At 38.3% G+C, this 18,499-nt stretch overlaps 2 protein-coding genes across 6 annotated transcripts in view; one reads left to right on the plus strand and one right to left on the minus strand.

Annotated features, from left to right (window-relative positions):
• The window catches only part of Rab30 (RAB30, member RAS oncogene family), a 95,627-nt gene extending 86,546 nt beyond the window's left edge, over positions 1-9,081 (plus strand). For all 4 annotated transcript variants that reach the window (XM_070034900.1, XM_070034897.1, XM_070034898.1 and 1 more), the window contains one exon: positions 613-9,081. In XM_070034900.1, coding sequence (XP_069891001.1) covers positions 613-863 — 251 coding nt within the window. In that variant the 3' untranslated portion in view covers positions 864-9,081. The remainder of the gene's footprint in view (positions 1-612) is intronic.
• A 7,912-nt stretch (positions 9,082-16,993) lies between these two features.
• Positions 16,994-18,499, minus strand: part of Ddias (DNA damage induced apoptosis suppressor) — a 31,426-nt gene continuing 29,920 nt past the window's right edge. The window contains exon 6 of one of the 2 annotated variants that reach the window (XM_070034902.1): positions 16,994-17,911. In XM_070034902.1, the coding sequence (XP_069891003.1) occupies positions 17,821-17,911 (91 nt within the window). In that variant the 3' untranslated portion in view covers positions 16,994-17,820. The remainder of the gene's footprint in view (positions 17,912-18,499) is intronic. The other variant, XR_011374940.1, reaches the window with a different exon arrangement.

The raw sequence follows: 18,499 nt of genomic DNA on the forward strand, positions 1-18,499 counted from the left end.
CTTAAAAAGGAAATGAAATATAGACTATATGTCTATGTAAACGTCTATACATTTTTTTCACATAATTCCCTCTATCAAAGAGAGAATAGTTGTTGATTATATATTTTTGTTTGTTTTTTTTTTTCCCTTCTTTTCCCCCCTGTACTACTTGAGCCATGCCTCCAGCTCATCATTTTACTGGTTAATTGGAGATGGAGTCCTGCAGATTTTCCTGCCCAGGCTGGCTTCAAACTTCAATCTTCTAGGTCCAAACTTCCTGAATAGCTAGAATTACAGGTGTGAGCCCCTGGCACCTGGCTTCTCTTTGCTTTTTGTGCGGAATTGTAGTTTTCTTATTTCATGGTAGTATATAGAATATTCTTAATTTTTTTCTCAAGGACAGATATTATATTGTGCAAACGCAGTGTTATTTATTAACCAGTGCCTGACTGATGGGTATCTGGGTTGTTTGTGGTTCATTGCTGTTAGAAATAGCATTGGTATGATAAAATAAGCACTTCTGTAATCGCAGTCCATCTGTCTAGTGGGACTTCAGATCTGGAAATGAATTTTGATGGCTCTGATCCTGTGCACAATGATATGGTGATTCTTTTCTTTTTACCACTGTTACAGGCAACAAGATTGACCTGGCTGACAGGAGAGAGGTCTCCCAGCAGAGAGCTGAGGAATTCTCAGAAGCTCAGGACATGTATTACCTGGAGACTTCAGCCAAGGAATCAGATAACGTAGAGAAACTCTTCCTTGACTTAGCATGCCGACTCATCAGAGAAGCCAGACAGAACACACTGGTGAACAATGTATCCTCCCCCTTACCCGGAGAAGGGAAAAGCATCAGCTATTTGACTTGCTGTAATTTCAACTAAAGGCTGAGAGACGAGGAGAAGCAAGAGGAATCAGCAGCTGCCCTTGACGGGGCCATGAGTTGCTAGGGAGCTCCGGCGATGACTGTGGCCCCCGCTCTCGGACCTTCTGAATCCTGTGGGCTCCTGAGCTTACAAAGCATGCAGGCCAAGGGCCTTGTCCATAGGCCAGCATTAGCAGAACCTATCTTTCATCTTTTTGCAGTCTGGAGCTGGAGCAAGGAGAAAATTGCACCAAGCGCTCCATGATCTGCAGAGCATGTTGCTTTTGTTTTTTTCAAAAAGCAAGTTAAAGCGCATTCCTGAACATAGTCCAGGGGGAAATATACTGTAGGATTCCCTCCTGCACGTCAGCGGGTGCATGCCGGGTTGGGGGGCGGCGCTGCTCTGTAGAGCTTCAGTGGTAATCTCCTGGTGGCCCTGTTGTCTTGTCCACCAGAGACAGCCAAACTGGCAAGGCCAAGTACTACCTCTGTGGTGGGTGTTAATGACCCCCCCCCCACCATGGAGAGTTTGAAAAGTGTTATTTCTTTTGTCCACAGGCACTTTCAAAAACTTTGGGAAGTAAACATGAAATGAAACCTTTACCCATGCCCAACAGTAACACTTAATTGTTTTAATAATATATACAAGCTCCATGACTCCTTTTGGTGCTATCACAGACCAAACATGTTTAGTACTTCGATGTCCTTACATGTATTCCAGAGAAATAAAAAAAAAAAAAAGAAACTGGGGGAAATCTATGAATCAGCACTCTTTTTCAAAGTCTCATTATTACCTAGACTAGATTTGTTGGAAAAGAGGATCCTTTTTTCACTTTCATTATTCCCCATTAAATCTCTTCTGGCAGTTTTCTTCTATTATTTCAGTTTTCCTGCCCTTTAAGCAAATAAAGATTGGAAAAAATAAGAATGATTAATGCTATTCTAATGTCAACAATTAGTTGTAAGACTTTGAACATAATATGAAAAAAACTGAACAGATACGACCAAAATACTGTGGATTAATGGACTGCAAAGCAGGGTTCCAGGCAGAGCGCAGTCCTTAATAACAGGTCATATTCTTTACTTCCTGGTACTATCCTTGGACAGACCAAGGCTTAAGATTTTGTAGATATCTTAGTATGGTAAGTGAGAATAACAACAGACGAAGTCTCACAAACCAGTTTTGTATATCTTCACTGAAAAATCCTGTATGTGGAAACAGGATGAGCTGTCATTTATCATCTCATAACAATGTTACTCTCAGATCCATGACAAGACATTCTTGTGTCTTTCTCTTCTGTTTCCTGGTCTCCTTTTGGTTTTCCTCTCTCTCTCATTCTGATATGCATGTGTTACAGAAAATCTCCAATTCAAACGGAGGAATCTAGGCCTTTACTTAGCCAGTTTTAAAACAGGAGTCAAGTAGGAAGATGTGCTGTTGAGCATGGATTCCTTTTTTTCAGTGCCATACTCTCATACCTTCCCATTTGTTCACTGATAGGCATGCAAATTGGGGAAGTAATTAAACCTGTATGCTGTCAGTACTGGCAGATGTTTGGGCAGCTTGCTGCCTACCAGACCTGAGGGATGAGTATGGAATAAGGATATGACATGTCATTCCATTGTTGCTGTAGATGGTGACAGTCTCAGCTCTGATGTGTTGATGATGTTTGAAAGCTATTTCATTGGAAAGGGTTGAGTCATGCCAGGCCTGATATTGATAAAGCATTTGTGGCACTTCTCTGTCAGGCTCCAGAATAACCAGGCTTTTCACATGAGATGACATGTACACAAATTGTGAAGGGACTCTTACTTCTTGTTGGTTCCACTGTTCTTGGAAGGCCAATCCCCAGAAAATTTAAATGTCTCTATAGAAAGGAAAAATCACTTGGATAAAAACCAAAATAATTTATAATGATTACTTTTCCCTCCTCACTTCTTGCTCTAAGCCAGTAACTAAAGATATCAGAAAATAAGTTAATCTAGGTAGAAAGTTGAGTTTATTTTTTTTTAATGGTGAGAAAAATGTTTCTTTGGAGACACAAATCTAATGTCCCTAACATGTGATGACCCAACTTGGTCTCAGAGTAGCTAATGTGTTTTAAAAAATAATTGATCTGTGAATGTAAAGGGTTTTGTTACATCTGATTAACTTGGTTCTAGCCTAACAGCTTCTTGGGCCACACTTACAGAATATTGTGTGTGTGTGTGTGTGTGTGTGTGTGTGTGTGTGTTGGGACTTGAATTCAGGATCTGGGCACTTGCTGTCCCTTAGCTCTTTTTGCTCAAGGCTGGCGCTCTACCATTTGAGCCACAGATCTACTTAAACTGTTTGGTAGTTAATTGAAGGTAAGAGTCTCACAGACTTCTGAGCTGGCTTTGAACTGTGATTTCCACCTCCTGGGAAGCTAGGATTGTTGAAGGCTTGTGTTATAGAATTCTTATACCTTGGGGCCTAGCATGCTGTACCTTCTCTTGATCAGACCCAGAAGAACGGTGACCTCTATTCTTAAACTCCTGGTAGTCTTTCTCTAGCTGACAGCCACCATGCATGCATGGCCCATCAGCAGAGACACAGGAATATGTGGAGCTTTTGTTTCTTTTTTCTTAGTTCAGTGACTTTCAGATTAGGCCTTATGGACTTTTGTCTACTGATATGTACATCTCAAGTTTGAGAACAATCACTAACAATAGTGCAATAAACAGTTGGATAAACAATTTAGTGCCAAGAATAATTTGTTTTTCTTGTTAAGTAGAAATTCAAGTTGTACTTCACAATAGATGTTAACTCATTGTAATCCAGGTCAGGACCTAAACATTGGTTTGTCTAATCATTCTTATTGTCAGGGCAATGTGTGTTGAAATGAGCCTTCTTTCTATATGGTGGATAAGCATTGTTTCATCATAATTTAATTTGTTTCAGCTTAACAACATTGGAGTCCATGTCGGCTTCCATTTTTAATGTGATCATTTTCTTCTTTTAATACGCCTGTTGAATGTGTGGTCTTTCCCCCCCCTCCCCCCGCCCCCCGTTTCTGATGAAAATACATACACATACTTGGGAAAACCTTTGAAACAATGTAATTTTCTAATACTAGTGATATTATGACTATATATAGATTATAGTTCTCATAGAAGTTTGTGCTTTCTCCTGTACTTGTGGCAGAGCTATTGTTCCTTTGTATGTTTTTATTAGCTTTTCTTTATTATATAGTGCCAGTTTTCTATAGATTATTATGTTAAACCACTTACTTTTCCTGGTCTTTCATTTTTGTTTTTGTTTTCCTGGCTTTTAGTCATTTTATGTTAGCCTCTCTCCCCCCACCCCCTCCAGGAAAGTGCTAAGAAATAACTAATAAGGAAATGCAAATGAACTGACTTGACAGTATGTCACATTCTGCTTTAGAGTTTGGTTTAAAAAAGTAGTAAAAACTACTGGTCAAAATAAGATGTTTTGATTAGGGTTATTGAAAGCAATTGGATTTGTTGGAGGAAGGGAGGGGAATCAGCACAGGACTGGATTCCTCAGCTTTCTTCTGGTCATGGCTCTATGCTTTGGGAGGGTGCTTGGCAACTTGGGCTGCGTTGGTCAATGATTTTCCTCATCTGTCTGTTAAACGATCTCACAATTCCTCCAGATCCAGCAGCACGTTTCTGGAAGTGGCTTGTTTAGAATATCAGTTGCAAATGATTTTGAACTGGTCTTCTAGTTAAAGTGAAACATCTTTTTTTTTTTTCTTTAAATAAATCCACAGTATAAGATGCCATAATCAGAAAACACTTTTTTATATGTATGTCATACCAATGGCCTTAAAGACAGACATTTTCTTACTCCTATAGAACTATGTATTTAATATCATAAATATGTAGAGATCACTTCTCCATTAGCTCTTTGAAATTTCCTTTCTTATGTATTTTCTTTGTTTTCATTTTTATTTTAACTACAACTGGTTATTTTCTATCTTCAACCATAGTCCTGATGGGTGTGTCTTAATGTACCCACAAAAGACTTTTGAGACTTTACAGGCAAAGCACTAACAAAGACATTTGCATTTCATCCTTCTGAAAAATAATTCCATTCCACATAAGTAGTCGTTAAATATAATTTGAAGATAAAGGAAGCAAGCATGTCTTTTCTTCTTTTGGGATTTTTGGCTTTGTGATATCAGCTTATTTGTTTTTCAAAGGTAAGTTGCCTTTCCTTGTACACACAGTTATACATACTGATTATTTCATCACGTGAAGAGACTACTTGTTAATAATAGTGATGTTAGGATAAGGAAGATGAAACTTCCTTTCCTTTCCTAAAATCCATCAGGTTGGAATATTACCATACATCTGAGAGCCATACTTTGAATTTTAAAACAAACTGAGCCTAGTGAAGGAATTGTAAAAATGTAAGACATTTGAAAAATACTTGATGGATTTTGTGAGACTTATTCTGGAGGAAGGGAATATAATTAGTACATCATAGTAAGATGGTCTATTATTCAAAGATGTGGAATGAGACACACTGAATAGAGGCCAGAGGGCTACAGTTTTGGGCTCTAGGTTAGGGACAATTTGCTTGAACAGTTGGTTCACTGTGAAAGGCCTACCGATGGTAATGGCTCTTTAAAGCAGGAGGTAGATTAAAAACTGAGCAAAGGTAATATGGAAAGGGATCCAAGCATTGGTTGGGGATTGACCTAGATAATTCAACAACCTAAAATTCTATATTTAAAATACTTTTCCCATGAAAATATGTCCAATTTAACATCTGTTGACCCATATCACTTGGGAGTTGTTTTGTTTTGGGGTTTTTTTAGAGATTTTAGAAAACTCTTGAATGGCACTTGATGGGTTTCCTTGATTCTCTTGAGAAAGTGAGCTTAACAGAGCTGAGGCCAAATTACTTTGTGGAGAAAGTAACAAACCATAGGTCTTTAATTTGAAAGTTTCAATTTATCATAACTTTGATTTGAATAATTCTAAGCAATTTTTGCTAATCAAAGCTAATGGAAAAAATTGTTTCACTTGCAAAAGAACTGATATCCTTGATAGACTGATGGCTCTTCCTTCATCTTTGAAAGTAAGTCGTTGGCCTTGAATCAGTATGGGGACAAATATTCTTTAGTTTGGGTGAAACTTTTGACTCCTCTGAACAAGAGCACAAAGGCTACTCAGCAGTTAGTTCTCCATTGACTTCCTGAAGTACACCAATCAAAGTTTTACTTTTCCACTGACTTACAGCAGAATCAGACATTCTGTGCTTTAGTACTTGAAGAAATCTGTGGTAGGTGGTAGCTTGGAGATACACAGAAGGGGGACTAGTTTAGGTGTAAGAAGCCCCAGAATGTACAAGTTACCTGTGACTTTAGGCAAAACACAATATCTGAAGCATCAGTTTTCTTACAGATGAGACAGACCTGTCAGGATTAGTGTGCAAATTAGATGAGATAACTTGAAGCTGCAATGTTCAGTGGATAGCATTCCAATATTAGTTCTTTTCTCCCCAGTGAAGAGACAGGAGCCTGTACTTTTAAGACACTTGGGAGGCTAAGGTGGGAGGAACGCCTTGAAATTGGCTACAGCAACACTGAAATAGTTGACAAAACAAAGAAAAGTTTCTGCCTTTAAAGAAGGGAATTCCATTTCTGAAAAGGAAATTTGACTTGCTTTTAGACATTACTGTCAATAGTTGGTTTCTTCACATATTTCTTGAAAGACATTGTATCCCACCACCTGTCTCTCGGTGGCAATTCCAGGGTTACAAACTCCTTAATATCAGGAAACTCAGTCTTAGAGCTGAAATACCTCACAATGCAATTGAAACCTCTTCTTGATCTCATTCTCCATGGGAAGAAAAATGGGCAGATCCATATCTTTTTAAGGAGCCATACTTGGCATTTATTCTGTTTCCCTTCTGGCTAATATTTAAGGTGATAATTATTTCCTTGGTGAATGTCAGAATAAGTATTTACTCTTAGCTTCTTATTGGAATCACATTTAGATCATAAGCTTATTATTGTTTAACTCCAATTATACATGTATTTTTCTTCTTTGGTTATAATTGATAACTGCCTCATAATTGAATGCTTCATTATTGAAGAATGATTCTGGTAGTGTGGCTCTTTTATTTCTATCTCTTGGTAAAAATGGAGTCATAAAACCCAGTTATATGATCTACTTTTAGAATTTACTTTCATATGTGACATTATTTGTGAATGTAATTACCAATACCGAAGAAGTCTTTTCCCCCCTCTATTTGTGCACTGTATTTTGAAATGGAGTGCCAAATGCCTAATAAAACGAAAATTCATATACAGAATAACAAAAGAAATCTGGTCTGTTAGAATAATTTACCAGGTGGCTGAACAGTGCACAGCTTATTTTTTTGTTGTTGTTTTTATTTTTGCTGGTCATGAGGCCTGAACTCTGGGCCTGGGCGCTGTACCTCAGCTTTTCAGCTCAAGGCTAGAGGTATACCACTTTAGCCACAGCGCCACTTCTGGCTTTTTCTGCTTGTGTGGTACTGAGGAATCGAACCCAGGGCCTCATGCATGCAAGGCAAACACTCTACCACTGAGCCACCTTCCCAGCCCCAGCTTATTGTTTAAGGTTTGCACAGTGATGCCTGGATTAAATAACAATAATAAATGTGATTAGCCCTCTGGAAAACCAAGCTGCTAAATACTGATTTCTGCAATGTAACCAGTAGGATAAATATTCTCTCATTCTATATAATTGAAAGATGTTAGTAGAATTTTCTTGTAGGCTATTTGATAAATAACTTCAATTTTTTAAAACTTTTTTCTTATTTCTTTATGGCTGGTTGGGTTTTTCATGACATGTTGTAGAACATTTCAAATGAATGGCATGCTGGCTTTAATTTTTACTCATTGACATATCTTCTACACGTACAAGATGGCTGGAGCTCCTTTGATGATATAAAAGGAAGCTCCATAAACCTAGTTGAACTAGTGCATGAGTAAAACCACTGTTTTCAGGAAAAAAAAATCTTCTCAAGATTTCAAATAATAAGGACCTAAGAAAAGAATTTTGGTAAAAAAGAAGTGTGCCATATATATATATATATATATATATATATATATATGTATATATATGTATATGTATATATATATATACACACACATACTATACATGTGTGTATATATATATTACTACACACATTTTAATGCATGACTTTTAGTATAGGGCTGAAGTAAAATGCAAAATATATAATTCTGGGATGTTAGCAGCTAATTAAATATTTAGCAAGGCTGCTTTATAAAGAGTTAAAAAAATCCTTGCTTTCTCTCCTTTTCCTAGCTCTCTTAAAACTTGAGTGTTTAACATACACATTTCAACAAACAGATGGATCATTGAGTTTTATGAGCTCAATTTTTAATATTTGGCTATTGGTTTATGCATAAGATCTCAGTAAAATTCATATACACATTATATATAACCTAATTGTCAGCTTCAATATAAGCATAGTACTTAATTTTAAATGTTAATGTGCAAATATTACAAGGTATGCTTTGTCTATGTAATATTATTTTTACTTAACAAAAAGCCCTTCAGAAATATAAGCCACTGATAACCTGTGTGCATTAGCTTGAAAACATTCTGTTGAAACATTCTGTGACTTATGAAAAATTCAACATAAAAAATGTGGACTGGAACAGGAACTTGAAAAAATATTTTTAAATAAAATTATATACCTCTTTTTAAAATGAAGATGTAATTCGTATACCATGGAAACTCACTATTTAAAAGTGTAAAATTCAATATTTTATTTTAGTATGGTCACCCCTTGTGCAGTGTTACCACTAATGTCAGATCATTTCATCATCCCCCCCAATGAAATTTTGTGTCCATTAGCAGGCATTCCTCCGTCCCCAGCATCTGGCAACAACTCATCTGCTTTCTACTTCTCTAGGTTTGCCTATTCTGGACATTTCATAGAAATATAATCCTACAATATGTGGCCTTTTGCATCTGGCTACTCATATTTAACTTTTCTAGGTTCATCCATATTGCAACATGAATCCAAATATGGTTCATGGCTAAGTAGTATTCTATTGTATTTTATTTCCCCATTCATGAGCTGATGCGCATTTGGGTTGTTTCCACCTTTTGGGTAAGTAATGCTGCTATGAACAATTATGTGATGAATTGTGTGTGTGTGTGTGTGTGTGTGTGTGTGTGTGTGTGCATGTGCGCATGTGCGTGTTACCACATCTCTCCTAAAAGCAATGAACCTAAAAAATCCAGTCATTTGAATTTATTCAAATAGAACCTCTTAAGTCCTTCTTGGAGAATGCAAGTTCTGATTTTAGTTAAACAGATGAATTAGGAGACCCCTGAATTGTTAATTTTCCAATACATACAAAAGAAATTTTCTGAGTCTGTCATTTAGATAGGATAATTTCATGAAAACTCTGCAGGCTTGTAGAAATTGCATTGTTATCTCAGATAATTTCTCAAGGACAGCTATAAGTGATGCTGAAGAGAGCTAATCTTTTGGGATTCAACAAAGAAACATTTTTAAAGGTATATTTTCTTTTCTATATTGACTGTCTTTAAAAGTTTGGAAAAAGGTCATGAAATCATCAAACCACCTGACTGTTCATTGTAGCTTTTTATTATTAAGAAATAATTCATACTAAGAGTCAAAGTAAAAAGAATGTATTTTGTGTGCTAAGAATGAATGTATTTAATGAAACCTTTTTATTTGTAACAGTTTTTTAAAAAGCTAAATGGAAATTGCTTTCCCATGTACTTGTATATAAATAAACATTTCCTGTTGCCCACATTTCCAACTGGCTACTGTAAATGGCTAACATCTGATATTCAGCATTTTTTACCATGTTTTTTCCTCAATGAAGTAGATTCCCTTTAAGGCCTTCTCCATGTATATATTCAGGATGTGAAAATTATGTGCTAATTTTAGTGATGAGAGAGATGCTTTATCCAATGATAAATTAGGAGTATTACATGAGGAATCAAGAATATTAACCGTAATCCCAGTTCTGACACTGAGAGCCAAACTAAAAAAATCCTACAATTTGTATGGAAACTCAAAATAACCCAAATAATCTGAGCATGAAGAGATGAGATGGAGGAGGCATCAACATACCTAATTTCAAGACATACTACAGAAGCTGGGAGATGGCTCAAGTGGCAGCATATTTGCTTAACAAGTATAAGGCCCTAAGCTCAATCCTCAGTACTGACAACAGAAACAAAATAACACATACTATAGAGAATATATAGCCGGGGCTGGGAAGGTGGCTCAGTGGTAGAGCACTTGCCTTGCATGCTCGAAGCCATGGGTTCGATTCCTCAGCACCACATAAGAAAAAAACCCGGAAGTGGTGCTGTGGCTCAAGTGGTAGAGTGCTAGCCTTGAGCTGAAGAGCTGAGGGACAGCGCCCAGGCCCAGAGTTCAGGCCCCATGACCGGAACCCCCCCCAAAAAGAGAGAGAATATATAGCCAAAATAGTATTGCACTGACATAAAAATATACCAGTGTACTGAGAACTGGTAGCTCATGTCTGTAATCCTAACTACTCAGGAGGCTGAGATCTAAGGATTGTGGTTCAAAGCCAGCTTGGGTAGGAAAGTTCATGAAACTCTTATCATCAGTTAAATACCAAAAAGTGGGAAGTGGAGCTGTGGCTCAAGTAATGGATTGCTAGCTTTGAGGGGGGGGGGGGGGAAACCCTCAGGGACAGAACCTAGACCCTGAGTTCAAGCCCCAGGACCAGCACATAAACACAAAAAATAGACCAGTGACAGAGAATAGAGAACTCAGAAATGAACCCACATACCTACAACTATCTCATTAGTAAAAATGCCCCCCCAAACCCATATATTGGGGAAAAACTGTCCTTTCTCCAATGTATGGGTTTTTTTTTGTTTTTGTTGTTTTTGCACCTTTCTTAGAAAGAACAAATGACACCGAAAAAACTGGATATCCACATGCAGAAGACTGAAATGATTTTTATATAGGATGATTTCAGCCCCACAGCTGAACAACAAAAGCATATCAAGGTGTGTAGCTAAGTGGTACAACAAATTCTTAAGTTACACAGGGCCCTGGATTCAATCTTCAGTACCAAAGCCAAAAAAGTACAGAAATTCATGTTCTGATTCTGTCATTTAAAGGTTTTCTTGCTCAAATTTGGGCTACATGAAATTAATGTTCCTATAGACCAAAACATGGCAATTTCATATGAGCTAGTAAAGCAAATTGTTGTAGGAAAAATCTTGATTCTTAAGCTTTTCGTTTTGTTCCATTTTTGGTACAAATTAGTTCACCTAGGCATTGGTTTCATTAGGTAAATGGGACAAATCGCAAACTTGCATCAAATTTTTGAAAGCTCATCCATATATTCATTATTACAGATGACTGGAAGGTAGGTATAAATATAATTTGTTCCCTGAAGATCTAAATATTTAGATTATTGTGTTTCTCATCTCAGCAATGTCATGCTCTAAAAATAATTCTTTGGCAAATAGGAGAATTGTGTTATGAAAAATCTGATGATCATTATCATCTGTTGATTCAATTATTTCTGGTCTGCTAACTGGCAGACTGCAGCTGATATATGTTATTTACATACTGCTGAACTCATCTGCAGCAAAGAGATGAAACCTGGAGCTATATTTAAACCATAACCTCATGAGTTTTGGCCAGGTGCTCACATTTGAATATTTCCAGAACTGTAGTACAATTAAGGAACTGAAATATTCTATTTCCATTACTTGTAAGAAACCTCATTAATATCTAACACTTTAATACTACTACAGGAAAATATCATGAGAGCACTTGAATATATAGGCATAAACAATGACTTTCTGAATAGAACCCCAAGTACTCAGGGACAAAGAACAAAAACTGATAGATGGGCTGGGCACTGGTGGCTCATTCCTGTAATCCTAGCTACTGAGAAGGCTGAGATCTGAGGATTGCAGTTCAAAGCCAGCCTGAGCAGGAAAGCCACAAGACTCTTATCTCCAATAAACTACCAAATAAGTTGGAAGTAGAGGTATAGCTCAAGTGGCAGAGTGCTTGTCTTGACCAAAAGGACAGTTCCCAGGCCCTGAGTTCAAGCCCCAGGACTGGTATTAAAAAAAAAACAAAAAACCTGACAGATTGTGTTAAATTACAAACTTTTTGCATAGCAAAAGAAACAGGAGAATAAAAAGATAACCCACAGAATGGAAAAATCTTTACAAGCCACTCATTGGACAAAAGATTAATACCAAAACATATAAATGCTCAAAACATTAAATACCAAAAAGAATAGCTAATCTAATAAATGTGAAAATGAACTGAATAGGCAGTTCTCAAAGGAAGTACAAAAGGCAAACATATATATTGAGAAATGTTCAGCATCCCTACCCCAAAAGAAAACACATATCAAGGTAACTGTGAGATTACATCTTACCCTAATCAGAATGGCTGTCCTGAAAACAAACAGATGCTGTAGAGGCTAGGGAGGCTGGGGTGTTGTTGGGAATGCAAATGAGTGTAGGCCCTATGGGGAGGCTGGTTGGGGTGTTGTTGGCAATGCAAATGAGTGTAGGCCCTATGAAAAATCATTATGGTGGTTTACCCAAAGAGTAAAATCAGAACTGTTTTATGATCCTGCTATACTACTCTTGGAAACACATCTGAAGGAATATAAATCAATGTATAATAGAGACACCTGTACACCTGTTTTTAATAGCAGCAAATATGTAATAGTCAAGCTATGGAATATGATTACATGTCCCAAAATAAAAGAATAAAGGAAATATAGCACATATATACAATGCAGTGTTCATAGCCATAGCTGGGTGTTGGTGGCTTAGGCTTGTAATTCTAGCTAATCAGGAGGTTGAGATCTGAGGATCAAGGTTCAAAGCCAGCCCCAGTAGAGAAGTCCTTGAGATTGTTAACTCCAATTAATTATCAGAAAACTGGAAGTGGAGTTGTGGCTCAATGTGGTAAGAGCTCTAGCCTTGAGCAAAAAACCCCAGCTCAGCGACAGGACCCAGGCTTTGAGTTCAAGCCTTATGACTGACCAAACACACAAACACACGCACGCACGCACACGCGCACACACACACACACAAACACACACACACACACACACACACACACACACACACACACACAATGTTCCTTTCAGAAAATGTGAACTGGAAGCGGCCTGCTGGTGGCTAATATCTGTAATCTTAGCTACTCAGGAGGCTGAGATCTGAGGATTGAGGTTCAAAGCCAGCCCAGGCAGGAAAAGTCCAATAAACCACCTGAAAAATGGAATTGGCGCTGTGGCTCAACTGGTAGAGTGCTCACTGGCCTTGAGGTGAAGAGCTGAGGGACAGCGCCCAGGCTCAGAGTTCAAGCCCCAAGACTGGAAAAAAAAATGAACTGGAAACCAGGCACCAGTGGCTCACTCAAGTAATCCTAACTCTGAAGGCTGAGATTTGAGGATTGAGGCTCAAAGTCAACCCTGGGTGGGAAAGTCTGTGAGACTCTTATCTCCATTTAACTACCAGAAACCAGAAGTGGTGCTGTGGTTCAAGGTGACAGAGCCCTAGCATTGAGCTAAAATAGTGATAAAACACTTAGAGACAGACTCCAGGTGCTGATATAAGCCCCACAAATGACAAAACAAAACAAAACAAAACTGGAAGTATCATGTTGAATAGGATAAACTTAGCTCAGAAGATAAATATCTCATGCATTCTCTTTTTTTTTTTTTGGGGGGGGGGGTCGGTCGGGCCTGAACTCTGGGCCTGGGTGCTGTCCCTCAGCTCTTCAGCTCAAGGCTAGCGCTCTACCATTTGAGCCACAACGCCACTTCCAGCTTTTTTTCTTTTTGCTTATGTGGTGCTGGGGAATCGAACCCAGGGCCTCATGCATGCAAGGCAAGCGCTCTACCACTGAGCCACCTTCCCAGCCTCTGTGCTTTCTCTCTTTTGTGGAATCTAGACCCAAAATAACACATGATTACAAAAGGTGGACTGTTGTTGGTAGTGGTGGGAACAAATGAAAGAGGGGAGAGGAAAAAGAGGGCAATGGGGTAAATACGATCAAAATGCATAATGCATAGGTATAAAAATAGCATAATGAAGTCCACCGAAAACAAAATAGTGGTAGGAGAGGAACGAGGGGAGATACAGATTGAAGGAGGGGGTTCAGTTTGGTCAAAGTACATTGTATATATGCATAGAAATAGCACAATGATTTTTTTTTTTTTTTTTGGTTGGTCATGGGGCCTGAACTCTGGGTCTGGGCGCTGTCCCTCAGCTCTTCAGCTCAAGGCTAGCGCTCTACCACTTGAGCCACAGTACCACTTCCTGCTTCTTCTGCTTATGTGGTGCTGAGGAATCAAACCCAGGGCCTCATGCATGCAAGGCAAGCGCTCTACCACTGAGCTACCTTCACAGCCTCTACAAGGAAATCTTTTTAAAGGAACAATTAAGAAATGCTAATAAGGGGACTGAGAATGTTGAAGGAACAACACTAATCAAAATGCATTTCATTCATAAAGTGCTTTTTATATAGTACCTCCTTTGTATACCTAAAGATTAAAAAAAAACTTTTAAGATATCCTAAGTGTGTGTGTGTGTGTGTGTGTGTACACGCCTGTCCTTGGGCTTGAATTTAGGGTCTTGGAGATTTTTGCTCAAGATTAGCACTCTACCATTTGATCCACAGTTCCTCTTCTGGCTTTTTGGTAGTAAATTGAAAAGAAAAGTCTTGTGGACTTTTCTACTTGGGCTGGCTTTGAACCAAGACCCTCAGATCTCAGCCTCCTGAGTAGCTAGGATTAAGGCATAATCCACTGGCTCCTGGGTCCTACATTCATTTTTATCCTTTGAGTTTATGCAGATTTTCAGAGAATCATTGTATTTTCACATCTAGATCAAAATAAGTTTGGAAAAACTTATTTTGAATATAGTTTCCTCAGAGAGGAACCTCTAAGAGCTAGAACTCAGAAGTGGAGCTGTGGCTCAAAATGGTAGCACACTAGCCTTTATCAAAAAGAGCTCAGGGACAGCACCTGAGCCCCAAGTTCAAGCCCATGACTAACCACCCCCACCCCCCCAAAAAAAGAGGAACTGTATTAGGCCTAACATTCTTTATAGCTTTTATACCTTACTTTGCAAGGAAAGAAAATTACTGAAGGAAGTTCCTTACTGATCAGGAAGTGAACAGGTTTTAAAGGAAGACAAAGATTAATACCCTGTGTTGAATACAGAAAGCATTCTGGACAAAAGGAATGAAGAGTGCAAAGGCCTTGTGCATGTGAGGTAAATGCTATGCCGCTTGAGCTATGCCCCCAGATAGTCTTGTTTTTAAAAGATGATATATATTCCATAAAGTTAATCATGGGATGATTAATGAAACAATGGCATGAAGTCACTGTCTGTAGTGTGTCTCCAAGTATACATGAGGAAGGAACAACCAATTTGATTCACCCTTAGTACAAATTAGGAGGGACGATAGCATCTATAGGCATCTAGGTGCAGAATGAGTTCACACATATGTATATGTCTACACACATATACACACACCTGACATATAGAAGGTATAGAACAATGTTTGAATTGGTGGGAGTGAAAGGAGTTATGGTGCTGGGGACTGCACCTAGTGTGTTGTACATACTGGGCAAGCAGTGCTCTACCACTGAGCTACACACCAACTTTTGTGTTTTATTTTATTTAATATTATTATTTTTGGGTCCAGTCGTGGGCCTGGGCGCTGTCCCTCAGCTCTTCAGCTCAAGGCTAGTGCTCTACCACTTGAGCCACAGCGCCACTTCCAGCTTTTTTCTTTTTGCTTATGTGGTGCTGAGGAATCGAACCCAGGGCCTCATGCATGCAAGGCAAGCGCTCTACCACTGAGCCACCTTCCCAGCCCTACTTTTGTGTTTTAGAAAGAGATTACTAACTACTTGGGCCAGTCTGTTATTTTACTAATCAGTGTGTTATTAAGACAAAAAATATTGGACTTTAGAAATTTGTGCAAAGCAAAATACAGGTGAAATCCTGACATAAATGGTATTTCATTAGGATTAGTTGGCCATACACAGTATGTGTTAAACAAGAAAAAAGATTAAGGGCTTGGATGGAATTGGGAGAGATGGGGAGAATGATAAAAAGAAGGGGGAGAGAGTGAGGATAATCAGGATGCATTGTACTCAAACTGAAAAGTTGAATTTAAAAAGGGATGGAGAGTTTATAACTCAGTGTTAAGACTGCTTGTGAGGCACATGTGAGGCCTTGGGTTTGATCCACAACTAAAAAGAAAAAAACAAAACAAAATAAAAAGAAAGAGAAGGAAGAGGAAGAGAATGTGTCCTTCTCCATGAAACGTGTAGAGGTTGCGGGCCTGTGTTGAGTACGGTGCTTCCATGGTGATTCCAGTGCTCTGCTTGTCTCTATTCTATTATTGTTGTTGTTGGTTGTGGCCTTGGCGCTGTCCCTCAGCTCTTCAGTTCAAGGCTACCACTTAAGCCACAGCGCCACTTCCAGTTTTCTGGTGGTTTATTGGAGATAACAGTCTCATGCACTTTCCTGCCTGGGCTGGCTCTGAACCACAATCCTTAGATCTGTCTCCTGAGTAGCTAGGATTACAGGCATGAACCACCTAAGCCCAGCTTCTAGTCTATTTTTAAGGGTTAGGGATCTTTTTTTTTTTTAAGTGCCAAAGGCCATTTGGGTTTTTTTTTTAACATCATCCCAGGGCCAAACAAATCATCAATACAGGCAGCTGAGCAGATGGCAGTGAATGAGAAGCATAGGAGAAACATACCAGTCTGCCTTATGATCTACCAAATGAATTTGTGGGCCTTTTCTAGCCAGAGACCCAATATTCCCCACCCTGGTGAGGACAGCTAGAGCCTTACCTACTGAGTTCATGTCTTAGTACCAGTGTAGCATTAGGGAGAAAGAAGAGCCCAATTCTTTCATTTTAAGACTTCTTAGAAGTTCCATGCAACACCTCCACTTACATTTCACTTGCTAGTACTGGGGGTGAGGTAGGAGGAGGCTGGAAAATAAAATTGCATTAGTGGGAAATATTATTGCTCTGAATGAAATAAATTTTTTGTTTTTCCACAAAGAAAACAGAACATAGAGTAGGTAGTTAGCAACCTTTGTTTTAATATTTATGGGAAGAGCATGGTTTTACAAACAAGTCTGTTTGAATTCTAGCTTTATCATATACCAACTGTGACCATAAACAAGTTATTATGCCTCTATGCATCATCTTTTCTTCTCTAAAATGGAGCTAATACTACCTTCTACAGTTTTATTCTGAGAATTACATGAAAAATTACAGGCAAAATGTCAGTGTCTGGCATATAATGAATAATAACCAATACTACACATCTAAAAGAATCATTACTAGGCCATTGATTATTTACTATTTAGTTAGGTAATCAGACTGATTTACTAATTAGGTTTCCTTATAGATTTAGTATTAGTGACCATGTCCATGTGCCCTGTGTTAAGAAAGATCTACCTCAAGATTAAGAGAGAAGACTTACAGCATATTGTCAATGGCACTGACTCCAGTTAATCTTGTTCTTTTAGTTTCTTCAAAGTAATGTGTGCGCAACTGTTTTTAGTCAATCTCCTCTCATCTGTTACCAGCCAGGCTGAAACCCCTAGGAAAGCTAATCTTCTTAGTGCTTAATGAAATAGTTATTTTGCCAAATACACACAGCTTATGCTTAGGTCTTCTAAGTGGGAAAATTTTTTTTAAGCCACTACTGGTTTCTGTAGCTCTATTTTAGTCTTCTTGGTAGTATTTATTTTCACAATGCTTTTGATTGTTCTTGTTCTTAACTGGAGTCATAATCAATAGCAAACATATATAGCTCCTGGATCTGAGTGCAGGAGTCATTTGCAGTAAGTTAATACAAAATGAAAGGCTGCTGGTAAGTCCTGGGTTTTATGTCATGCCTTATCGTTTCCTTCTCAAATCAGGCAAGGAATGCACAAACACTTGACTCTTGGTGGAGTGGGTGCCTTTTGCCTCTAGTTAGCAGAAAATGCTTCATCTTGTGAAGAGAGCTGCAAGGAAGACAGACAGGTCAAATGGTCATGTATTTCAGTTTAGCACCTAAAGAGAACTGTAAGACTGGATCCTACTAGAGGGTGAAAAAAGACCCAGGTGATTAATTTTTCCTTGAGAGATAATTTTCTCTCATTACATTACACATTACTTCAAGTTGAAAGGCATTTGACTAATCAGAGAAAAAATATTGCAGAATATTTAATCTGTTTAACCCTAAATTATTCAAGTAGCTAAAGGCCATGAGTCAACAAAAAGAAAAAAAGGTATTTCACAGAGACATGCTTCCACTGAGAAATGGGGGTGTAAGTGCAGAACTGCCCTTTCCCCTTAGGACAGTAGAGTATACTGATTCTGCCACTCATTAGTGTTATGACCTTGACCTTCAGTCAATTACTTGAATACTATAAGGGTAAAATTCTCAAAAAGGGTTTCTTTTCCAACTCTCAGATTATTTAAGACATGAATGACAAAATACCTGAGATGTCACAGGTATTTCTCATTTCAGTGCCTGTTATGCCTCTCACTATAATGCAGTCTTTTTTTTAACAATAATTTGTAAATAGCTTTAATATAAGTGAAAATAT

Source organism: Dipodomys merriami, unplaced genomic scaffold (genome assembly GCF_024711535.1).
Source record: "Dipodomys merriami isolate MVZ:Mamm:240054 unplaced genomic scaffold, mDipMer1.0.p SCAF_25, whole genome shotgun sequence".
Lineage (NCBI taxonomy): Eukaryota > Metazoa > Chordata > Mammalia > Rodentia > Heteromyidae > Dipodomys > Dipodomys merriami.